Consider the following 26,148-nt stretch of genomic DNA (forward strand, 5'->3'; position numbering starts at 1 on the left):
GCCCTCCATGTAACACATCATGTACGTGCAACTGTAACTAAGTTGATTCCATGTAACAGCGCCACGATGCCTCTGGGCTGCTTGTGCACTTTTTAAATGCAAATAAATAAATAAATATCTCTGCCCCATCTGACGAAGACGGCTATGGAACCTCAAAAGCTAATGCATTGTTCCATCTCTGCACAATAATTCCAGTTAGTCCAATAAATGGTATCTAAGCCAGCATTTTCTGTGATTTTAGATGCTGATTTCAAAGCCTAAAAATGCTTTTTTCTCATGGGTAGAACAAAACATATATGATACTATTTTTGAAATGGTCTGCCCAGACAAAATATGACCGTTTCAGGCTTACAGCAGCGGGGTGGTCAATAACTCTTTTGTGGCCCTTGGGCTGAGAGCCAACCCCCAGGCCTCAGCTAGGGACTGAATTCGCAAAAAAAGGTAGTATAGCCTGTGCTCTGTCCAGGGGCCCAGCAACGGCCAAGTCCAATCTCCTCTTAGTTCAGCTGATGCTTGTCTGCAAAGAAAGCACTTTTTTGTTCCTCGTTTTGGCACCAGCAAAGGGGTCAACAGGGTTTTTCAACGGCCCTGCTCAGACAGATAAGTTAATTCTCTTCGGAAGCTGAATGTGGCCAAGCCAAGACCTTGTACTCTGCAGAGAGAAAGCCACTCAGTGCCATTTGATTGTGCAAGCATGTACTTGCTAAATTAATGGGCTTCTTTTATTTTAAGGCCCTGTAAAAATTTGATACTGAATATGCATGCATTGCATTTCAGAGCTGTCTTCATCCATTTTCTTGGTTACGGAGTTAGTCCAATGATTGTTCACAATACCTTGTGGACAGTGTGGCTTTGTTGCTTTTATTCCTCCTTGGTACCTTGTTTACCTGAGGTCTCCACCGTTTTGTAGGTGTGTGTTTTTTCCTTGAATGTCTCAATAGAGTGTCTGAGGTCTCGAAACCCAAAACTGCTGAAGGGTAACATTTTCGATTTTGCTTTCCTGAAAAACTAGAAATGGTACACTAAATGCTACGAATATTGCTAAATGTGCTCACACTCTCCACAACTGCAAGAAGCGAATCTGTAGGTTTTGGTTCAATTGAGTCTGCGAAAGTAGGTTTTGCATTTTCAGCAATTCCAGAGAAACTGCAGCAAAAAAACTCAACAAGGGGATTGTTGCTGGAGATTATCGCAGTAAACGGACCCTTTCCACTTACATTGCTGTGAAAATGTACAGCAAAGGTGTATTTCCCCATCAATGGAAAACTCGAGTAAAAAGTTTTCGATTTAATCTTTTTGAATTTGAAGCAAGTAAAACAAGAACAAAATTCATTATGGTTACATTATGGGCCAACATAAGGTCAGTGAAGGGGGAAAAGTAAAGGTCAACTAGTTAACCCAATAAGTGGAGCAGGATGGGAAAAGTACTTGGAAGAACGTAACTCTGTTTTTGCTGTTGATGAGTCCAGTCCATTAAGAAGAGCTCCGCCACGCCGTCCTTTTAATGCCTCACAGGGGGCGATATTCAGCTAAATTAAAGAGCTAAAATCCTCAAGAGCCCCAGGACCTAATGGGTTGGCCAATGTTGTCATTAAGAACCATTCTGAGTTTTGGGCCAACCTGTTAACTATTCTGTTGGAGAAGATATTGGACCATGGAAAAACTACCCATTCCTGGCAAACTGCGATCCTTATCCCTATTTTTAAAAAGGGAAAACGACTAGATCCCAACAATTATAGACTACTGTCTATGTTAGAAGCTACATGAAAACTATTTGCATCTTTATTGCTCAGTGAAATGCAGAAATGGGTGGACAATGCCAGCATTTTGTGTACATTTCAGAGTGGGTTTCGTCGGGAGTACTCCACTACCCACAACCTTATGGTGATGGATATCTTACTCCCTGGAGCGCTTACTAAGGGGCAGCCTCCGCTCTATGCACTTTATATTGATTTTAAGGTGGGGTTCGATTCCATCCCTAGAGATTGGTTATGGTTAAAATTAGAAGCTATGGGCTGCCCAAGGGGACTCCTATATTACCTCAGACTCCTTCATCAAAATACCACAGTTAGGCTTAAATTAGATCAGGAAGGGCACTTGACTAAAATGGTGCAGCAGAATAGGGGGGTTAAACAAGGGTGTGTTACAATGTTTTCTTGCTTACAGGTTGCTTCCTGGATTGTCTTATCATGTATTGCTCGGTACTGGGCATTTTATTGATTGTATTCTCTTCTCACATGGCCCACACAGGCACATTGGGCATGTGGTGTCGTATTACAGTACATGTGCACCAATGCAACTGTATTTTTCTCAGTATTAGAACAAAGTCAAAAATTACTCTAGTGCAAAAAAACATCATCACCCTGATTTTTAAACACATTTTTCAATGGAAAAATCCCATTGAAAAACACTTTGTAAATCAGACAATGTAGCACTTAGTTCTAATACGGAATGGTATTACCAATGGGGAAAAGATTGCCTTTTTATGAAGATGCATTCGAAGAATATATCTGCTGCACACAGGCAACATTTGCTTTTGTTCTCATACTGTCCACTGGTGCAATGTTTCTGTAATGCAGCCCCTGGTCGGCCTTCTCAAGCAGGGACAGACTGGTCATTAAATAATTTTAAAAAATGCCTTTCGCATTAAACTACCTGCAACCCAGAGGATAAAACAGGGATCGTCTGGGTAGATGGTAGCATGCTAGATGGCCCTGTTTATCCTCTGGGTCGCTGGTGGTATGGCCTTGGGCCCTTGGCTTCAAGGGTCGCCACCAGTGAGCTATACAACTTCGAGGGCACACCTGGATAAGGATACGGGGTAAGGGACTGTGCGGTGGTTGGGAGACCCTAAATGGCCAGACAGTATCAATTAGTGGCATCCATGTGTCCGTAGAAACTTGGGCTATTTGCCATCCTAGCCTGCGCGAAACCGGCGACAAAAGGTATAACTTGCAGCAAAATAATGATTTCTGTTAATAAATAGCGACAGTGTGTCGGAGCTATGTTGCAAGAACACACGTACTTCACGTTTGCTCCACCGCCCTCCAACATTAAAAAGTCGCAGTATCCGTCAGAACAGAAGGTGGGATTGGCTGTAACCCTGGGTTAAATATTTCTCTTGCAGTGCAGTTTGCACATCTACCTGGGCTTCAGGTTGCTGCCGCCTGCTCCGAGTAAACACGCTGCGCGTGAATTCCATTTCAACTCTCAGGCAAAGGAAAATGGCGCAGTTTTACACTGGACCTAAAATGGTAAGCTTATTTCCTAAGAATATATTATCCAAATGTGCTGGCAGATATGAATCTGGTCAGGTGTGTTTGCTGTGCTTAGGTACACATATTATGCCAATGTCATCTATTTTTCGAACTATTGCGAATGTCTTTAACGTTATTCCATTTCAAAGTTTCTTTGCATGCCTGACTTTTATTTTATGTTATGGATGAAATGTGCCATCATAAGCCACTTTAATGTGTTAAGCGAGAAGTCAACGTGTATGATTGGGGCCTGTGGGAAAGTTCTTCTACATTTTGCAGCAAATGCAGTGCCATATACAGTGTAGATTGTCATTAGAAAACGTGAAGTGGCAAAGAGAGACGAGGGGGGGGGGGTGTTGGGTGCGACAGAGAGGTCGTGAGTGGAGTGAGTGCCACGTCAGAACCGTACACGTAGAATCGCATGTTTTCTTTCATTTCATGCATAATGAATATATATTTGCCTTGGGGTCATTGTACCTTCCTTTCTGCACAATCCTATTGCAGGCTATGCATGCATCCATGATATTATTGTGCCCCGTGATAGTTCGTTTATGGAACTTTTTTACCACTGGAACTACTCTTAGTATCCTACATAACATACCACACCCTTGTTAATCAGTAGGTAATTCGTTTGCAATCACTGCTTATGTATCTCAGACTTGTTGCATCTCAGATTTGGGCATTTTCTCCCACTGCTCATCTCTCTCAAGATTAGGCGTTTTCTCCCACCGCTCATGTGTCTCAAGATTAGGCGTTTTCTCCCAGCGCTCATGTGTCTCAAGATGAAGATTAGGCGTTTTCTCCCAGCGCTCATGTGTCTCAAGATGAAGATTAGGCGTTTTCTCCCACCGCTCATGTGTCTCAAGATGAAGATTAGGCGTTTTCTCCCAGCGATCATGTGTCTCAAGATCAAGATTAGGCGTTTTCTCCCACTGCTCATGTGTCTCAAGATCAAGATTAGGCGTTTTCTCCCACCGCTCATGTGTCTCAAGATGAAGATTAGGCGTTTTCTCCCACCGCTCATGTGTCTCAAGATCAAGATTAGGCGTTTTCTCCCACTGCTCATGTGTCTCAAGATCAAGATTAGGCGTTTTCTCCCACTGCTCATGTGTCTCAAGATGAAGATTAGGCGTTTTCTCCCACCGCTCATGTGTCTCAAGATGAAGATTAGGCGTTTTCTCCCACCGCTTATGTGTCTCAAGATGAAGATTAGGCGTTTTCTCCCACTGCTCATGTGTCTCAAGATCAAGATTAGGCGTTTTCTCCCACTGCTCATGTGTCTCAAGATCAAGATTAGGCGTTTTCTCCCACCGCTCATGTGTCTCAAGATGAAGATTAGGCGTTTTCTCCCACTGCTCATGTGTCTCAAGATCAAGATTAGGCGTTTTCTCCCACTGCTCATGTGTCTCAAGATGAAGATTAGGCGTTTTCTCCCACTGCTCATGTGTCTCAAGATCAAGATTAGGCGTTTTCTCCCACTGCTCATGTGTCTCAAGATGAAGATTAGGGGTTTTCTCCCAGCGCTCATGTGTCTCAAGATCAAGATTAGGCGTTTTCTCCCACTGCTCATGTGTCTCAAGATCAAGATTAGGCGTTTTCTCCCACTGCTCATGTGTCACTAGATCAAGATTAGGCGTTTTCTCCCACCGCTCATGTGTCTCAAGATCAAGATTAGGCGTTTTCTCCCATTGCTCATGTGTCACTAGATGAAGATTAGGCGTTTTCTCCCATTGCTCATGTGTCACTAGATGAAGATTAGGCGTTTTCTCCCACTGCTCATGTGTCTCAAGTGTGAGCATTTCTCCATGTACTGTTGAGTCTCAAATTTTGGCGTTCCTCCCACTGCACAGGTGTCTCAAGATTAGGTGTTTTCTCCCACTGTCTTGGGAGGATAGCTCAGGGGCAATGTGCTTGCATTGGAAGCAAGCTGACACGGAGCACCATAGGTTCAATCCCTGGGTCCGCGCTTAGAAACCTCTGGGTATTAGGCGCGTTATAAATAACCTATCATATCATATCACTGCTCATGTGTCTCGGGTTTGGGCATTTCTCCATGTACTGTTTAGTCTCAAAATTCGGCGTTCCTCCCACTGCTCATGTGTCGCAAGATTAGGTGTTTTCTCCCACTGTCTTGGGAGGATAGCTCAGGGGCAATGTGCTTGCATTGGAAGCAAGTCGACACGGAGCACCACAGGTTCAATCCCTGGGTCCGCGTTTAGAAACCTCTGGGTATTAAGCGCGTTATAAATAACCTATCATATCATATCACTGCTCATGTGTCTTGGGTTTGGGCATTTCTCCATGTACTGTTTAGTCTCAAAATTCGACGTTCCTCCCACTGCTCATGTGTCGCAAGATTAGGTGTTTTCTCCCACTGCTCAAGTTTCTCGGGTTTGGCCATTTCTCCATGTACTGTTGAGTCTCAAATTTGAGCATTTTCTCTCGCTGCTCGTGTAAATCAAGTTTAGGTATTTCTCCATGTACTGTTGAGTCCCAAATTTCGGCGTTCCTCCCACTGCTCAGATGTCTCAAGGTTAGGTGTTTTCTCCCACTGTCTTGGAAGGATAACTCAGGGGCAATGTGCTCGCCTTGGAAGCAAGCCGACACGGAGCACCACAGATTTGGTCCGCGCTTAGAAACCTCTGGGTATTAACCGCGTTATAAATAACCTGTCATATCATATCACTGCTAATATGTCTCAGGTTTGGGCATTTCTCCATGTACTGTTGAGTCTCAAATTTGAGCATTTTCTCTCACTGCTTGTGTAAATCAAGTTCAGGTGTTCCTCCATGTACTGTTGAGTCTCAAATTTGGGGGTTTTCTCCCACTGCTTATGTATCTCAAGTTTAGGTGTTTCTCCATGTACTGTTGAATCTCAGATGTGGGCGTTTTTCCCCTGCTCATGTGTCTCAAGTTTGAGCATTTTTCCATGTACTGTTGAATCTCAAATTTGGGCATTTTCTCCCACTGCTCATGTATCTCAAATATAGGTGTTCCTCCATGTACTGCTGAATCTATGTCTCAAATTTGTGTGCTCTCCATTTGCTGCTATGTCTAAAATGTACACGTTTTCCCATTTACTGTTGTGCCTCAAATTTAGGCATGAGTCTCCATTCTCCCTCTCACTGCCATGGTTGAATCTGGATATAGGCCTTTCCCTTTAGCTGAATTACTTGAAACCAGGTGATTACATGGTAGCCGTCCTTCTCACTGCAACTGTTAAATCCAGGTGTTACCACTACAGTGCCATGGTTGATTTGTGGGTGTGTCCATTGCACAATTATGCACCCAGGAAACCACAGACAAGTAAAGCATTAAATCAAAGCATCACCCAAAATTTGCCCACCCACAAAACTAGGGTTGGCCGGTCGAGTACCACTTCCTCATTTTAACATAATACCAGCTGTACACCCATTCAGCAGCCTGCAGCACAACAGGCCAATTACATATGCCATGATTAAATCTCGCCGGACAACCAGGAACACATTAGGTACAACCAACCCTTTGTCCTCAAACCCGCAGGGGAAGTCAGCCTCCATGCTCGGAGAGGAGGCGAGACTGGCTTACGGACCATAACCAAGAACATTGGAAGTACCATCAAGTGGCGGCCAAAGACGCACTGCAGAGGCATTGTCATACTAACCGATCTACTAACAAATCTCCCCCTTTCCTGCTCCTCCAGCATAGCCAACAGCACTATACATGACTAGGGGCTAGACACACTACACATAGGCACACCGAGAACTAAGGAACAAGTACTTACCTGTAACTGTTGTTCTCCAGCATGGGTGTGGCATGGATTCACATGCTCATGAATATTCCCCGTCGTCAGGCTGGGAATCCTCGGTAAAGAAAAAATCAGTATCAGTTTCGTTTCTGATCTGTCTTTCTTAGTATTAACCAATCACTGATCTCTGGGTCATACTGCCCCCAGCCAATGACTGCCCTCTCCCTAAGCCCCGCCTCTGGCAGCCATCCTCAGATTTGGTAGCACGCAAAGTGGCAGGATGACCAAGTGAAGAGTCGCAGAGGGGTAGGAGGGAGGGTTTGCATGTAAATCCATGCCAGACCCATGCTGGAGAACAACAGTTACAGGTAAGTAACTTGTTTCTTCTCCAGCATGGGGTCTGGCATGGGTGTGGCATGGATTCACATGCTCATGAATATTCCCCGTCGTCAGGCTGGGAATCCTCGGTAAAGAAAAAATCAGTATCAGTTTCGTTTCTGATCTGTCTTTCTTAGTAGTAACCAATCACTGATCTCTGGGTCATACTGCCCCCAGCCAATGACTGCCCTCTCCCTAAGCCCCGCCTCTGGCAGCCATCCTCAGATTTGGTAGCACGCAAAGTGGCAGTATGACCAAGTGAAGAGTCGCAGAGGGGTAGGAGGGAGGGTTCGCATGTAAATCCATGCCAGACCCATGCTGGAGAACAACAGTTACAGGTAAGTAACTTGTTTCTTCTCCAGCATGGGGTCTGGCATGGATTCACATGCTCATGAATAAAAGAATACATAGCAGCACACACATGCACAACCATGGGAGGTGGCAAAAGCTCAACATTAAGCCTTACATCCAAAACTCAACATTAAGCAATTCTCACCTCCTCACCAGGCTCACCTTAGGCGAATAGGTTGCGCAGCACTGCTTGGCCGACCCTGGACTCCTCCCTGGAGTCCTGATCGATGCAATAGAACCTTGTGAAGGTGTGCGTCGACCTCCACGTAGCAGCCCTGCAGATGTCCAGCAGGGGCACACCAGACAGGAACACCGTGGTAGCAGCGATCGCTCTGGTCGAATGGGCTCTCGGACGGCCGGGCAGCGGTCGGTTTGCCAACCGGTGACAGTGCATGATGCAGCCGGAGAGCCATCTGGAAATGGAAGTCTTCGAGAGAGCCTTCCCTTGATTCACAGACCCAAAGTTCACAAACAGCTGTGACATCTTCCGAAAACTCTTCGTGCGGTTCACGTAGAACTTCATCACTCTAGCTACATCCAGCGAGTGCAAAGTCCTCTCGGCCGGCGTCGAAGGCTACGGGAAGAAAACTGGTAACACCAAGGGCTCGTTGAGGTGGAAGTCCGACGGCAACTTGGGCATGAAGGAGGGGTGCGTCCTCAGCACCACCCTCGTGTCATGAAAAGTCAAGTATGGAGGCTTGCAAGATAGGGCCTGGATCTCTCCCACTCGTCATGCGGAGGTGATGGCCACGAAGAATGCTGTCTTCCATGACAAGAACTTCAAAGGCACCAAATGCATAGGCTCGAATGGGGCCCCCATGAGCCTGGTCAGCACCACATTAAGCTCCCACGCCGGGGCAGGAGCCTTCACCGGCGGGAATGATCGGAATAGTCCCTTCATAAATACCTTCACCAGGCGATGAGACCACAAGGACACCCGTCCCGTAGTCCTGGTATATCGGGAGATGGCAGACAGATGTATTTTGATGGAGGCGTGAGCCAGTCCAGCTTTGGCCAGTGACAGTAGGTACGGCAGTACTTGAGGGGCCGTAATCAGCAGAGGGTTAATCTTCTGTGCACGGCACCAGACAGAGAACCTCTTCCACTTATGACCATAACACTTGAGATTTGAGGACGGACTGGCTTTTGCAAGAACCTCTCTGAAGTCAGCCGGGATATCGTACCCTCCAAACTCTAGTGCTGCAGGAGCCAGGCCTGCAAGTTCAGCGACTCCGGGTCGTGATGAAGAATGGTGCCTCCTTCTCTGGAGAGAAGATCCGCGTCCACCGGCAACTTGACTGGTGGGGACGTTGACAAGTCCAGAAGGTCCGGGCACCAGATCTGCCTCGGCCACGCCGGTGCAACAAGGATCATTCTGCACCTGGACTTCTTGAGCTGGTTGATGAGACGGAGCAGCAATGGCAACTGAGGGAACGCGTATAGAAACAGACCATCCCAAGGGAACGAGAAAGCATCGCCCATGCTCCTCAGCTGCGGGAACCTGCTGGCGAACCTCTGGCACTTGGAGTTCGTCGCCGTCGTGAAAAGGTCGATCCGGGGTTTGCCCCATCGTTGAAAGAGCCAATCCACCTGGTCCTGACGTAGTTCCCACTCGTGGCACGAGCGCAGCTCCCTGCTGAGTGGGTCGGCGATGGTGTTTTTTATTCCTGCCAAGTGGAAGGGAAGTAGAAACATCCCCTGGGCGACGGCCCAGTGCCACAGATCCTGGACCTCCTTGGATAGGGCTGGGGATCTGGTGCCTCCCTGCTTCCGTATGTAGAACATCGTGGTGGTGTTGTCGGTGAAGATCCACACCACTTTGTCTTTGAGGGACGGAAGGAACAACTTGAGTGCCCAGAACACTGCTCGGAGCTCCAGAATGTTGATGTGGAGAGACCTCTCCTCCGGGAGCCAAAGGCCTCTTGCATGGAGATCTCCGGTGTGGGCCCCCCAACCCTTCAGAGAGGCGTCCGTCATCACCGTCTCCCGAAACGCCGGGGTCTGAAAGTCCGTGCCTGTAGTGAGGTACGCATGGGTACCCCACCATAGGATCGCCCGACGGAACTCCTCGTCGAGAGGAATCCTGTCTTTGAAGCAGCCCGTCGCCTGAAACCAGCGGGCATCGAGGAACTCCTGTATTGGACGCATCCGAAGTCTGCAAAGGGGTACAATTTAGATGCATGAGGACATCAGCCCCAGGAGGGACTTGATGGACCTCACCCTGGCCACGTCCGTGGCTAGCAGGCGCTGCACCTTCGCCAGAATGGCCTTCATCCTCTCCTCCGACGGGGAGGCCAATTGCCCCACTGTATCAAGCTTCGCTCCCAGAAACAGCGCTACTTGCGACGGAACAGGGTGGGATTTCGTGGATCCCCTGCAGGATCAGCCGCACCGCCACTGGTGCCAGGCACTTGGTGAATACCCTGGGTGCCGACTTTAATACGAAAGGCAGGGCTCTGAATTGGTAGTGGCGTCCCTGAACCACGAACCTGAGAAACTTTATGTGTCCTTTTAGAATTGGGATGTGGAAGTAAGCATCCTCCAGGTCCAACGACGATAGGAAGTCGCCCTCCTCCGGCTGTCCCAGCACGTGCTGGAGGGTGACCATCCTGAATTTCTGTGCCTTGATGTACTTCTTTAACCAACGCAGGTCCAGGATGGGGCGCCAACCGCCTGTCTTCTTTCTGATGAGGAAGTACCTTGAGTACACTCCAGAGCCCCGGAGCCTCCTGGGGACGAGCTCGATGGCACCTTTTTTGAGCATCGCTCTTACCTCCAACAGCAGTTGAGGGACGTGATTCTCCTTCCTGGCCATGGGAGGAATGCGAGGACACTTCTTTTGGAATTTCAGCGAGTGCCCGTTGCCAGGGTGTCCAGCACCCAACGTTCGGTGGAGATGGACTCCCACACGCTGACGAACTTCGTCAGCCGGCCTCCCACCGGGGTGCTTCGGTGGGGGCCCGACGCCACAGCTGTTCAGTCTTGCTTGGAGGAGGCCTTGCTGCCTTGGCCTCCTTGACGACGACGGCGGGATCCCCCTTGCTTGCCGCGACCTCTGTAGGCCTCCTGGGACAAGGAGAGGACCGCCTGGCGGTATGTAGAAGAGCCACCGCTGGATCCCTTGGAGCCACCCTGTCTGCCTCTGGAGCTCCGATAGGGCCGTCATTGTTGAAGTACCCCTAGGGCCCGGGCCGTCTCCGAGTCGGTCTTGATGGCCTGGAGCGACTCGTCCACTGTCTTCCCAAAAAGGTTGTTGCCGTCGAACGGCATATCCAACACTCTGGTCTGGACGTCCTGGCGAAAGTCCGTCGCTTTGAGCCATCCTCGTCGTCGGAGGCAAACCCCGTTGCCCAGTTGGCGAAATCCAGTATCAGCAATGTCCAATGCCACCGTTATGGGGTGATCCAACGCCACCTCTCCTTCCTGCAGAATTTGCAGGGCCTCTGCCCTCTTGTCGTCCGGTAGGAAGTCTAGCAGGGGAGCTATCTTGAACCAAAGCTCCCTGTCGTAGCGGGGCACGATCGCTAAGGCATTGGCCGCCTCAATCGTCGTCGCCGCCGACGAGATCACTCGTCGTCCCATGGAGTCAAACTTCTTGCCCTCGCTGTCCGGTGGGGAAGTGGAAGTTGAAGCCACCGCACCCGCTGCTTTCTTCTTGGCCGCTGCCGAGACGACAGAGTCCGGCGTGGGCTGGGCCCTGAGGCACAAGGGGGCGGCATCAGGGACTCGGTACTTCTTCTCGTACCTGTCCCTCTTGGCGGGTGTCGTGGAAGGGTTCTTGAGGATAGCCAGCCCCTCGTCCCAGATGTCGTTGAGCAACGGCACCGCGAGGACCGTCTTCCTCTTGGCCTCTCGTCGTTGGTAAAGAAACCATTCCTTTTTCTTTTCTTCAGGGCAGAGCTGGAAGAGCTCAGATGCCCTGGTTATCATGGCGTGAAAGGAGCCAATTTCGTCGGGTGGAGAAGCCCGAGGGGGGGTGATGACGGGATGTCCGTTGTGTCATCACCGCCGTCGTCGTCCGTCCCCGTAGCTGTATCCGTCACCGTATCCTCTATAGGGTCAGGCGAGGGGGATGAGGGGTCCACAGACCTCGCGGCCACGAATGGAGGAGCGGGGTGGACTCTCCTCCGCTTGTTTGGAGGGCTTCCCGACGGGCCTGGTTCTGGATCCTCCATCGGGGTCCATGGTAACCTCGTCCTTAACTCAGTACATAAGGATTGGATCGCCAAGAAAATGGCCGCCGAGCTATCCTGGGGCTCGGGTAATGGCTGCGATGGATGGGATGGCTGCTCCACTGGGCCTTCTTCGTCTCCATCGTCGCTATCTTCGATCACATCAGCGGGAACCCTCCCCTGGGATCGGACCTTCTCGAACTTCTCGTTGAGGCCTATGAACCTCTCGTTGAGGACCTTCCCGGTTTCCACCAGATCCTCCTCAGAGGCTGATTCTGAGTCTGTAATGGCCACCGCCCACCCCTCTTTTTCCGCCAGGGTCTTCACGGGGGTCTTAACGATGGGATGGAAAGAGGATTCCCTCCACGGTGGCAGGGATACTCTGGGCCCAGAGGCCGTTTCCACTGGCGTAGTCTCAGCCGGCTTCGCCAGGGTCGCAGTGACCACTTCGATAGAGGCCTTTTCCGGCTGGATCAAAGCCCTCACCACCTTAGGTGCGTCCTGGGCCTTCGCCTTGGGGGGAGGGTCAGCACCCCGCTCCCCCTCGGGTCCCTTCGAGATCGACCAGGGCCGCTCCAGCAGCTTACCCGGGTTCTTGAACTTCCTCTTCCCTGAACCAGAGCACTGGCTCATGGTTGAATGTGCCGGGGAAGTCGCACCCTGCCTGGCAGCCGAAGAGCCAGACCTTTTGGCGCTCCCGGTGCCCGCAGACTCGCGGTGCTTGGCCTTCTGTTGGGCCCCTGTCGCCGGGGAGCCCTCACAGGACTTAGAAGCCCGCTCAGACCTTTTCTTCACCTTCTCACCTTCTGTGCCCTTCTCCAGCCAGGCGGCGAGGCGGGAACGACGATCTTGTTTGGTCCGTTCCGAAAGGGTCTTGCACAGTCCTTCTCCACGTGTGTCTTGTCCTCATGAAGGCAGTAGAGAAATCGCGAATGCTCGTCCTCCTTGAAAACATTTTGTAATCCGCATCCAGGGCAGCACCTGAATAGCTTGGATCCGGGCGTCGAGCTTCCCTTGTCCTGGGCCATGTCCGTTGAGGTAGGCCGCAGATCTTCCGGAATCCTCCAAGAAGTGTAAACTCGACGAAAACTTCACCCTTGAGCGGCGTAGAAGAATTCCGAAACGGGTCCCCATTATCGGAAGTAGAAACGGTGGAGCTGGGTCCCCATTATCGGAAGTAGAAACGGTGGAGCTTGAGGCTCGATTAAACCGAAAAAAATGAGAAAATCTCCTGAAAAAGCACGAAAACACAGCAAAAACTCGAGAGCTAAAGCACGAGGACTCCCAACACTTGAACGGTAAAAATCTGAGGATGGCTGCCAAAGGCGGGGCTTAGGGAGAGGGCAGTCATTGGCTGGGGGCAGTATGACCCAGAAATGAGTGATTGGTTACTACTAAGAAAGACAGATCAGAAACGCAACTGATACTGATTTTTTCTTTACCGAGGATTCCCAGCCTGACGGGGAATATTCATGAGCATGTGAATCCATGCCAGACCCCATGCTGGAGAATCTTATGTTCAAACCCTTCACCTTCCCACATAGTCCCTAAATCCTTCGACAGTACACAAATGCACACCAAAACAAGACAATCAAACACCTAACAGTCATCCGCGACTCTGGACCCCTTATGGATACAACTAACCAGTGCGCACGACCGCAAAACCCACCCTAATATCATACGACACACACACCCAGCACAAACACTATAACACATCCGAAGCACTCCATCCTACCGATACGGTTACAACATGCAGAGCTTCTCGAACCAAATTCCACATGCAAGACAAGGCTCACAGACTCCAGTTTCTATCCTATCCTCCTATCCTCACTGTGTCGGTGTAAACAACTTAAATTGTATTCTAGCAACCACAGGCAGCCAATAATGTTCTAGCCAATGGAGTTATTTTCTGGGTTCGTAGATGTGAGTGCTGCAAGAGATGTTTTTCACAATACGAACTGTCTCATTCTGCACAACTTGTAGTTTGTGAATACCACCTTTCCCAGCACCTGCCAGCAGGGCATTACAATAGTCAAGCCTCTGCAAAATAGTAGCTCGAGCAAGAGATCCACAGTTTTAATCTGTCTCAGAAGTCTCAGATGATGCTGTGCATTTTGAACAATGTTACTAATATGTGCATAATATGAGGATTCTAAATAGATTCCAAATGTTTTTACTTTGCTTAAAACAGCAATATACTGCGGTCCTCAATAATAACATTTGAAAACCTTTAATCAATTTTTGCTCTGGCCTGAGTTGATCCAAATATCATAAGTCCAGTTTTCTAACTATTCAGACACATCCAATGCATGGAGATCCAATGTTTAATGGACTTACTTCTGATGGTTAGTCTCTCAGAGTCTGCGATGTAATCACCATTCAACATAGGCGGGAGGATAGTGCTGTGGCAACGCGTGGGTCATGGAAGCAAGACCACGCTGAGCAAACACAGGTTTGAATCCCGGACCTGCGCTTGGGGAACAAAAAAACACACCAAAAAACAGTTATAAATAACCTACCCTTCCACAATGAAACTAGCGCCTAGATACCTACGGGTTATGTGCGCTGTAAATAAATGCAAATAAAAAAAAGAAATCTAGCAGCAACTGGGTGTCATCAGCATAATTCATAATCTGCACCCCCATTTGTGTAAGTAGATTGCAAAGTGGTTTGATGTAAACATTAAAGATGACAGGTGACAAACATGTGGCCTGAGGGACGCCACAAACAGCAGAGCTGGGTCCGAAGTAACATCACCCAATGCACTGTGGATCTCGTATTGTACGTTTTCTGTCAGCTTGGTATATGTCTTTGATGTAACATTATTGATCATGTTTGGTAGGTGTACATTGCACTTTGGTGCCTAATAGTATATTTTACATTAACAGGCGCCACTAACCTCTCAACTGCTTGTACATTTGGGTGGGTAATTTGTGTTATGTTTAGTCGATTCTGAATGACTACTTGTATGTATTGCTTGTTGCGTTTCATTACACAATTTTGTGTTTGGATAGCTGTGAGCGAGTACTAGGTTAGTGGCTATGGTGATTCCTTACCATTAGGTAACAAGTGTTCTGCCGTTTCGGTTGTTTATGATATGCTGTAGTGCAGGTTTGCGCGGCTTTTCTGGGATTGGTGTATTGCGCTTATTGTATATTTGGGGCAGTGTGCATGCTTGGATGTGGATAGAGTGAGTCTATTAATTAATCCTGTGTATTATTCTGCTTGACAGTTTGTTTATGATCATTGTGGTCATTCTGTTATGTATTTTGTGGATAAGGATGGTTTGAGCTTTTGTAGGGTTTGTTTTTTTCAAAAGGTACATTTTGATCATGTAATTTTTTTGTATGCATTTCATATTATATCGTTTTTTTCTTTGGGGTTTTAGTTCAGAATTAATTACAGCATATGTATTCTTGATGCGAAGCATTGTTTTTACCACTGCAACTTGACTGTACGATTTTAATGGAATAGAATGGGTGGTTTATTTTTATGTTGGCTTATGTATTTAATGTCACATTGTTGATTGTGTTGAGTTTGGTAGGGGGTGTTGTACTATGTCGACTCTGAGTGTAGTTTACGTACATGGGCACTCCTTACGTATTTATAAGAGTATCTTTTTCTGTTTGGGTATGTCCTTTTATGGCCAGGTTTGGTTTTCAGTAGGTGCGCAGAAGGGTTAGCGATCGATGTGTAGGAAGATGAATGAATTGATGTGATATGCGTTCACATGTATATTTCACCATCTGCATCTTTGTATCTATGTTTATTATTGATTTTTATGGTTTTCTCTGTGGATGTATTTTATGCTTTGAATATCCAAATATTGCTCCCTTTGATAACTGGAATTATTTTGCCCAACCGCACTGTCCTTACCTTTCTTCTATGGGTTTGATCTTTTAGCCTATGTGATGGTCCGGGTTTAGTTTTGGAGATGTTAATACAAGTAAACCTTTCCAAATTGCTGGTGCGGGCGCCTCTGGACTGCAAACACTAGCGAAAGCTAACATTGTATATGGATCTGTGCAGCCAATGAATGCATGTGCAGTGAAATGCCACATAGTATTTCTTTGGGGGCTTTGATTTCAGGAAATTAGTTCTATGACAGAACTTGTAGTAGTTTTGTATTTGTTCTTCCAGAAATGTTGGTGATGATGTTTTCCATGACACTCTTTAGGCTGATTGCAATGTTAATCCTCCTAAGTGCCCTGCCTCTGAAAGAGAAATTGGCAGCTTTTATCATTGCATTTTTTGTGTTGATGTGATAGTTGTTATTTGGCCCCCTCCCAGATCCTTTTGCAGCACTATGGATGGTGTGTTTGGGCCTGTTTGTTGTGGATTTGTCAGTCAGAGTCTGGCAAGTGGTTTCTGACTCTTGTTCACCAGTGAATTTCTTTCCTTTAGGCATACATATGGTCTCTGTAAACACAGGATTTTTACTTAATAACCATGTGTGTTGTAACTTTGTTTAATTTTTCTTTGCTGGTGGTTCATTATTGGAATGTGTGATGTGATCACGTGTCGGTTGTTTTTTTGCTGTGGTATTAGTCCAAAATAGAAGTCTGTTTTTGCACATTCTGCATTATGTTTATTAGATTCTGGATGGCTGCTTATTGCTAATTCCATTTGGTTGAGCAATATTGACTTTGAGTATACTGATGGGTGAGTATAACTGAAGGTAGCTCCAGGGTGGAGAGGTGCTCTCTTAAGAAAACAAGTTCCTTAACACTGCCCGACCAAATGCCAGGTCCGACATGGAGCCGGCATCCAAGCAGTAGTGCTTGCAGAAGGCCGAAGGCATAGCCCATCTAGCCGCCTTGATGATAACCTGCCATGGGACATGCCTCTGGAAGGCAACTACCGTGGCTTTAGCCCATATCACGTGGGCATGCATATTTTCTGGAAGAGGTTTGTGCTGCTCCTCGTATGCCTCCTTGATGGCCGTAACCATCCACCTTGCTATGAAAACCTTGGAGGCTTGACAGCCAGATGTTGACCCACCAAAGGTGAGGAAGAGGGTGTCGGAGTTGCAGAAGCTCTTGGTCCTGTCCATGTAGTATCTCAATGCACACCTGAAGTCCAACAGTGCAATACACTCTGAGGGCCATCCTAGGGGTCCGCGAAGAACGTTGGTAGCACTATCTTCTCATTTAGGTGAAAAGAGGAGACAATCTTAGGTAAGAATGCAGGGTGAGCTCTAAGCACCACCTTGTCCTTATGAAAAGTAGTATAAGGCTCTGAAGACACCAGAGCCTGGATTTCACTGATCCAGCGTGCCGAGGGAAGGCCCACCAGGAGGACCGTCTTAATGCTGACTAGCTTGATGTCCGCGGATGCCATAGATTCAAATGGTTTATGCGCCAGGGAGCCCAAGACCATATTGAGGTCCCACACTTGGTGTGGTTTCCTGATGGGCGGATACAGCCTGGTCAGGCCCGCCAAGTGTCTTTTACCCACCGGATTAGAGGATGAAAATACCTCCTCCTCCGAGTTTCTGTAGGCTCCAATGGCCACCATATAGGTGAAGCATGTGTCCACCTGCACCCTCGAGTGGGGCGAGGTGCGCAGAGAAGGATAGCACGTAGTCCAACGTGCAGGTCAACAGGTCGGCCTCCTTTGATTCCACCTAGTGACAAAACCTAGTCCACTTGCTTTTGTACTGGCTGCTGGTGGCATCGCTGGTAGACCCCTGTATAATGTGTAGGTTAGCTTGTGACAGATGCAGATGCCTCAGTGTGACTTTTTCAGCAACCACGCTGCAAGGGCTAACTCCTGGGGGGTGGGGTGGATGACCGTGCCTCCCTGCTGAGAGAGTAGGTGGGCTCGGCCCAGCGGAAGGTGCACCGGGACTTGATCCGACAGGCTGGGTAGTTCTGAGAACCATGGCCTTGCTGGCCACCAGAGAGCTATCAGGATGATACGGCGGTGCCGGGCCTCCCGGATCTTGCAGATTACCCTGTGGACCAGGGGAGTCGGAGGGAAGGCATACGCATTCATGTGCATTGCGTCGCCCAGTGAGCCCCTGCCCTGTCTCTGTCAAAATGGGGGCACCTCCAGTTGGACCAGGAGGCAAAGAGATCCACCTGAGGGTAATCCCACCTGTTGAAGATCCCCTAAAGGACCTGTTCATCCAACTGCCATGCGCAGTTGTCCGCACACAGCCTACTGAGCCTGTCCACCTCCAGGTTGGACTCCCCCAGGAGGTGTATTGCTGCCAGGTGCATATCATTTACCAGAGTCCACGCCCAAATGTTGACTGCCAGAGTGCAGAGGGAAGGACCTTGTTCCACCCTGCTTGTTGATGTAATACATGCTGGTGGAGCTGTCCGTCTGAATGAGGATCGCTTTGCCGCTGATCATCCGGAGGAAGGCTTTGAGAGTGAGCCAGATGGCCATCAACTCGAGTCAGTTGATGTGGACCACCTGCTCCTGACGGGACCATATCCTGTGCACACTGTGGCTGCCCAAGGTAGCTCCCTAGCCCTCTAAGGATGAGTCTGTGGTAATGGTGACCTTAGGTGCTGGCTGACGGATGGGTCTGCCTATCCACAGGTTATTGTCCGTGTTCCACCAGACTAGGTGCTGGTGGAGATGATGTAGAATGCTGACCAGCTTTGCCTGGGAACCCCTTTCCTGACTCCAGGAGGCTGCGAAGTGCAACTGCAATCACCTCATTTTGAGCCTTGTATGAGGCACTGCAAAGAGACATGTCGCCATGATGCCCAAGAGGTGTTGGTACCACTATGCCGAGGTCACTGCTCTGCTGAGAAATTTCCCTGTGGCCCTCTTGATGGCTGCGATCTTGTCCGCTGAGGGGAAAATCCTCTCGGAGCTCGTATTCCAGATAATGCCCAGGAAGGTTAGACACTGCATGGGCTCCAACTGTGACTTCTTGAGACTGATGGAAAATCCCAGCTTGTTTAGTATATTCATGAGGGTGGAGGCGGTGTGCTGGACTGCCTCTGGAAACCTTGCCCTGACAAGCCAGTTGTCTAGGTATGGGTAGATGTGGTGACCCTAAGCAGGGCTGCCACTACGTTTATCAGTCTTGTAAAGGACCTTGGGGGCCGAATTCAGGCCAAAGGGTAGAACCTTGTATTGGAAATGAAAACCCATGATCCTGAACCTCAGAAAGGAACGATTGGGTTGCCAGATCGGGACATGTACGTAGGCATCCTTCAGATCCAGGGAGCACATCCAGTCTCCCGCACAAAATGTCTCAGCTATAAGTGCTGGAGTACCCATCTTGAACTTTTGGAGAGGAAGGGGAAAGGTTCAAGGAGAAAAGGTCCAACACCACTCTCAGGCCAGCCTGGTTGTTTTTGTGTCTGGTGAAAATCTGTGAATAGAAGCCCAGAACCCTTTGAAAGGCTGGGACTTCCTCCATCGCCTGACTCTCTACGAGCAAGTGAATTTCTGCCAACAGAGTTGTACCAATCTGTGGGAGCAGAGGAGAGGAGAGAGAAGAGGGAGGTATAGGGAGCCTGAAGCCCGTGGATACTACAGAGAGGATCCATGGGTCTGTGAACCTTGTCCACCAGAGGTGAGCGTGAAGGGCAAGCCTGCCCCCCACCGTAGACTCATGGATCCGGGTGGCTGTGTAATGCTTTCTTGCCCTCTGAGGCTGGGGTTGAGGAAAGGGACTGGAAAAAGCCCTTGTGAGCCACCTTGTGCTGCTTATGCCTATGCTGGCTCAGGGATCTGTCCGGTTGTCTGGACCATCTCGCCTGGAAGCCCCTGAAACCTCTGAAGGACCGCCCCTTGTCTGAACGCTAGTGCGCTTGGCTATATGCCTTGGGGGTTGGCTTGGTGAGGATCGATAAGGACTTGTCTGCAAACTATTCTTCTTCTTATCGAGTTCCTCGTCCGTAGTAGAATGCAACAGATCGCCCCACCCCCCTCGAAAGGAAGGTCCAGAATATGCTCCTGGACATCAGGGTTGAACTTCATCGCCCTTAGCCAAGCCGTCCTCCTCATGTCGGTAGCAATATATATATGGCACGTCTTGAGGTATCAATGTGCGCCACCATGGTCTCCATTATGTCCTGCGCCACTATTTTGGCTTCAGCGAGCCCAGCCTTGAAGTGAATATGGCTCTGTACCAGGAGTTCAGATAGGAATCTGTCGATCTCTTGCCAGAGCCTCTGGTTGACCAGCGCCAGCATGGCATCTGCATTGGACCGGCACAGATGGAGAGTAGCATTGGAATAGATTTTCTTTCCAAACACCTCCAGGATCTTCTCCTCCTTACCCAGGAGTGCAGAGGCTGATGTAGCCAAGGACGATTGAGGCTTAGAGTAGAGTGATGCTGCCGCAATCAGCGAGGGGTGTTGCTGGGGGTGCACGACAGTAAGAGGGTGTCCACTTCCTTTTGCCTAAACTTAACGTTGGGACGCCTATTGGTAGGCTGCGTAGAATGAGGCTTGAGCCATCCTTTTTTAGCAAGCGCCACCACGTCCTTCTGCATTGAGATTCCTGTACTAGCCGAAGGGCGTAGAGTGAGAACTTCTGCCAATACCCCCACCTCTGGTTGTTCCACCTGTGGCTGTGGGATCCCCAAATACTCTTCCAGGGCCGCCAGCCGTTCATGAAAGGCTTTGGCTGATGATGGAGTGTCGGGGTCCCCCTCCTCATCTGTGTCCACCAATGTGTCTTGCTGGTCTGGTGCAGCTGGAGGAGTGCTGGGCGCAGCAAGCTGTGGCTTACTGATAGGCGCTGGAGGCTTCTGCGGCAGCAGGCACAGGGCTGCTGTGACTGACTGGTGTTGAAGGGACTGGTGGGGGCAGCTGGGTCTGCATTCTACTAGGAGGAGCTGGACTCAAGGGCGGTGTGGCTGTGGGTGCTGGTGGCTGTACCGGAAGGGAGCATGTCCCTCATAACATCCCTTAGGATGTTGCCCTTCTGCGGGGACCTCATGATAGTAAGGAACTTCTCAAAGAACCTGTCTTCACAGGCCGGAGGAGTGCTTGATGGAACTAGCATAGGCGTGGGGCCCTGAGGTTGCTGAGATCTAGGTGCACCCTGTCTGGCTGTATGGGGCGAGGTGCATCTGCTATCTGCCCTGCAAAGCTGATGGGTATGCCGTGGGCCAAGTGCCAGGCGGTGACCAGTCCCACCTGGAGACTTGTTCCCCTACCTGGTCCTCATAGGGGGATGGTGTCTTGCTCGGTGGCCATTTTGTCCGGCTGCATGCCATGTTCCTGTGTCGTGGCGCTTGCCGCGCTGGGCCTGGCTACCTCCAATACCAGTTGAGGTTGAGGCCTATCCAGCACCTCAGGATGGGACATTGTAGGCGCAGTGCCCTCGGCTGTGGCGCCGGTAGTGCTGCGTACTGGCACCCCCTCAGACATCAGTCTGGTAATAGGGCGTATCCCCTCAGGTTGAGATCCGGTAATAAAACATTGCGGTCCCTCAGTGGAGTCACCGGTAGGATTTCGCAACCCCGGCCTGATGGCCAGTAGCTGAAGCAGCCTTGGTGCGTGTGCTGTCACTAGGACCTGTCAGGTCCTTCTCACTCGTACGCTTCCTAGGGAAGGAGTCACCTTTGCGGGGTGTGGAGGAGAACAGTGCACCTACCTTGGGCCTGGTCTTCTGCTTAACAAACACCTTTAGGTCGTCTGGAGGTGATTTCCGAAGAGCTCCCTCCACCTGGCTAATCTGTTCTTGAGGGCGTGTGGATTCAGCAAGTTGCACGCACGCGGTTCAGCCATCGCAGCTGTCGCCAGGGCCAAGGCAGTGGACGCAGATGGCTTGGGGGTCGGACGTAGGAAAGGGACTCTCGTAGGCTGGACACATGCTGAAGGCTGCCATTGTCAACATGCACCAGGGAGGAGCGTGACGCCAGAGGACAGAGCGGTACCTGATTGAAAGAGAAGAAAAGAAGACAAAAGTACTTCTCCAGGGAAGAGCACGTGAAATTACTAGGCCCGGAGGCCTAACTCAGGAGCACTGGTGAAAGCAGTCTGTTCTGGTCGTTGCAGAAGAGAGGACTGAGGAGTGGCGCCGGTGGGCGGATTCAGGGGAGCGCATCTAAATTTAAAGGAGAAGATAATTTTTTTTGTTCTGTTGTGAAAAAGGTTCTGTCTACCGTCCCTAGCGAGGGACGCCCATACAGTATGGAGGAAAGGGGACCGGACAAAGGAGTATGATGGGAATTGTAGTCCTAGTATGCTCATGATGTGAAAATGAATGCCAAACAGTAGTGAGGCAGAATAAACAACGAGAAGCGAACAGCAATAAGATAAATATAAAAGAAAATGGTCAACACGAATTAAAAGTGCAGAGGGCAAGGGTTAAGAACAAATAGTTAAAAACAATAAAATAGTGTACAGGTCTGAGCACAATGCGGTGAGTTCAAATAAGTCTAACCTGATTATAAAGCCTTTAAAGGCAAAGCATAAAAGATTCAGATTTCCTACGTTTGAAATTTGTCCATTTTAATTGGTAATAGCTTAACAATTACAGCAACCATTTAAGTTTTGAAAAATAACATTACGCTATGAAGGGAAAAACATGGACGTTTCTGGTTTCCTATGTTTGAAATTAGCTTATTCTAGTTGGTAGCAACTTGAAAAGTACTGCAACCATTTTCATTTTTAAACAGAGAGTAATAGCATAGTGCCTGCACTAAATACTTAACAATTAGCATAGCCATATTAATAAAATAACCCAGGCTGGGGAACCTGAATTAAGCATAGCATGTATTTGTGGATGCAATAGATTTTGAGAAATGCTTTCATTAAGAAGCTGATATATTCTGTATGCATAATACAATGTTGCTTTGAACTTTGCTTTTAGATAAAACAATTAAGATTTAGTTTCTAGAAGCAACTAGCAAGAATGTTTTCATGAAATGTTTAAACATTACAATATCATTGTTTGAGAAATCAATGCTGGTCTTTAGTGGACTACAGAGCAATGATGGTAATTACATTATTGGGAAGAACAACAAAGCCGTGATGAAGGACAGAATTGGATTTTAGTGAATGGTAATGTTTTTTAAATAAATAATTCAAAATACTAATTTATGACTATTGAAGTCAGATAGGGTGAAGTCAGAGTGAGAAGTCCTTGATAAATATAAGAATTATTTGCAATCTTCAAACTGAAGGGAGTCATTTTATTCAGAGCAAAAGGTTAAAGATCGCCATGGTTAGAATACATGTCAACCCAGTGAGCGGGCTTCACCCCAAAGGGAAACACTTGAAACTAAAACCTCTATCCATGTGCTGCAGATTATAGAAATGGACGATGTGCCCACCATACGGGAATCTGGAGCTATGCACCCTGCATAGCTATGGCACTCGGGTAATCTTCCCGGCTCATCATGGGAATGATCTGTTGTAGTATAGTGATTTTGAATCAAATAGACCTGACCTGGAGAACGTATTGCTGTCCTTCATATCCAATACAGGACACCAATCCCCTGAATCTTGTCTGCTTGCTTGAAGGGACACCTTGAACTACATTTGTAAGCCTGAATCTTTTATGCCGCTGGCATCTGCTTCGCTTTAAAGGTATTGGCTCTTTCCTACCATTCATAGGCCCTTTTCATGCCTTTATTGATCTGTTTTCCGACCAATTCCTTGCCAAAGAACAGGAAATTAATGAGGCTGATTCTTTGTGATGGTTCTCCCTTCCAGTTTCTCATCTATACGCACCTGAGGCCTATTATTTATGTGTCTGAGGCGAGATCCTTCACCCAGACATTGTCAAATGCCAGATCCCCTCCACTTGTTTCTTGATCATTTAAATCAGGACTGAGCATCCTGCCCCCTCCATCTGGACCTGAAAAAAAGATTCAAAGTCTTTCAGGACTCAATTAGACATATAAACTGTATATGCAGCTGACCGCATGGCCAGACTTGAGACCATAATGGACTCCTTTAAGGGGGCATCTACTTTGTGGTGGATTGAATCAGATGGCGTTGCTTCCTCTGCAGATTCCACAGTGCACCCGATTAGATCCAACAGACCCGGATCCCCTTGCACTGATGTGACTAGGACTGGATCCTCCCCCTCCGGGTGAAACGTCTTAATTAAGAACTTAGGGATGGAGGAATTGTCCACTTCTGCCCACACTCGTAAAACCACAACTCATATGTCATCTGCCAGAGACAACAAGGCAGGCTTCTTTCTTCTGTAATGCTGACTGAACTCAGAGGAAGGTGGGGCAGCAACGGGAGGAAAATCAAGATTCTCCCTAAAGTGCATGTGATGTCCAACGCAGGCTCCTTAGGAACATAGCACCCACTGACATCAAAATCTCGAGATTACTCCCACGAAGAGGAAGATGAGAAGTTAATCCTTATGGCACACCACCTGAAGCAGCCAATCAGGTACACAATCTACGATGCATTTTTGATTGCCACATGTAGCTAAAACCTCAGGAGTCCTCAGTAATTGTTATATTTTTTGGCTCCACATCCTAATTAAAATACCCCATCTTTTAGCTTTTGCTCACCATGTTGCAGTGGTCAATGCCTTTGTGTTCAATGCCTTTATCAGCTCTAGGCTGTTACATGGTTTACCTGGACTTGGACAGCAGGGCCATTCAACCTCTTCAACAGCTACACAATTCTATCTACCAAGCATTGACAAAAACTCCTTAGCTCAAACTTATCACACCTGTATTAAGATCCCTTCATTGGCTCACAGTGCATCAGAAGATGTGTTTCAAGAATCTTTGCATTATGCACTAAGTGCTGTCTGCCTGCAGTGCAGCACAGTCTTTTTGGCCTCTAAACTTCAACCTTACATTCCACCCCCCCACCCCCGCTCTTGCACTGCCAATGGAGTGATCATTCAAATTCACAGCAGCTCGCAAATGGAACAAACTCCCTCTTTCCCTTTGGATCACGGCTGATTTGTCACCTTCAAGAAAAACCTGAAAGCTCACCTGTTCGTTAACTAGTTCACCATCGTGGATGGCTGCTAGCACCAAGGTGCCCCTTTGGGGGTTAATGTTTACGTTCTAAAAAAGAAAATAGAAAGAGAACTGAAGGAGGATCCAGAAGAAGAAGAAGATGTGGAAGACCTCCTGTGGGACTTACCCCGGCCTTTTCCTCCATAATGTTGTCCAGCTGCCTCTAGGAGACCTCTAGGAGACCTTCTCCCCTTGGGGTCTATGGGACCTGTGCCTGGCTTTCCTGTCCCCTCTGTCTCCATGTTTAGGGAAAGAGTGACTGACAGAGCAGTGTCAATGTCACACATACGTGCACACCTCACATACAGCCACTTACCTACTCTTGTCGGTAAGTTCTGGCCCCGCGTTCTACACCTGGAGGAAATCACTCATTCCGGCCCAGCATCATGCCCTGCCCACCTCCTTTCAGTAGCAAGTGCTGGTTTGATCCCGCTGTGTCCCTGCCACCAGCTAAGCAAAAGGGAGATGTGTGTGGCCTTGTGCAAAATACGCTGCCACCTGTCCTCCCGGAACAGCCTACACTTGTAGCTGGCCCTACTGGTAACCATGGCATCCTGGAGGCATGAGCAGCCAAATAAACCAGGCTGCGCTGGGATTGCGTGTGCTGCTTAGTGGCATGTGTGGAGGCAGAGAGGGGAGGGACCGGAGAACCCCCCACCACCCAAAAGAAAAGTGTGTCTGCGAAGGATGCGGACAGTCTTTGGTTGGTAATGAAGGTGGCAAGCAAGAGGGTCGAGAAGGTAATGACTGCTGGTCGGCGACACCAATTGTGACTACAAATTCCTACATGCATGGGGCAGTAGGCATCTTCAGTGACTCTCCACAATGAACACCTACCACAGCATTTGTGTTGTGTGGATTGTGATCACCCTTTCAGTGCTCCCAAATGGCCTGCAAAGCCTACTCACTACAGGTTCTGTTAAAGCGAGGTGAGCAGACCAATTGAGAGCTGAGTCTACCTGCTTTGCCTACATGAAGTGCTACCGTGTTTCATCCTCCAACCAGGAATCACAGCCCTACTTTGACGTATCCCCAAACACATCTTCTATGCTACTTTGTGAGGCTTGTTCATTTGCGTTGGCAGCTTTGCACAGTATGGAGCTCATGTTCTAACAGTTCGTAATTTGACTGCGGCGGACAATTACGCTTGCACTGCATCGTAAATGGCTCCCGGCTGCCTAATTCTCATCCTTTGCATGGCAGATTGCAAAAGAAAGTGCAAAAAATGCAGGGTTTTCCACTGCAATTTTCACTCCGCCATGCAAAACGAGTAAACATTGCCTGGAATTATTGCATGCCAGGCAGAGGTCACCTATAATTATGGGCGCCTCTTGCCAT

The 26,148-nt window shown here is 48.6% G+C and overlaps 1 protein-coding gene across 1 annotated transcript in view; it reads left to right on the plus strand.

The window, feature by feature from the left end:
- Positions 1 to 3,067: 3,067 nt before the first annotated feature.
- Positions 3,068 to 26,148, plus strand: part of LOC138539396 (uricase-like) — a 266,075-nt gene continuing 242,994 nt past the window's right edge. Inside the window, exon 1 of the mRNA XM_069641602.1 lies at positions 3,068 to 3,254. Within this exon, the coding sequence (XP_069497703.1) occupies positions 3,225 to 3,254 (30 nt within the window). The 5' untranslated portion in view covers positions 3,068 to 3,224. The remainder of the gene's footprint in view (positions 3,255 to 26,148) is intronic.

This window comes from Ambystoma mexicanum, chromosome 1q, assembly GCF_040938575.1.
Source record: "Ambystoma mexicanum isolate Mex_15411 chromosome 1q, UKY_AmexF1_1, whole genome shotgun sequence".
NCBI classification, from domain to species: Eukaryota; Metazoa; Chordata; class Amphibia; order Caudata; family Ambystomatidae; genus Ambystoma; species Ambystoma mexicanum.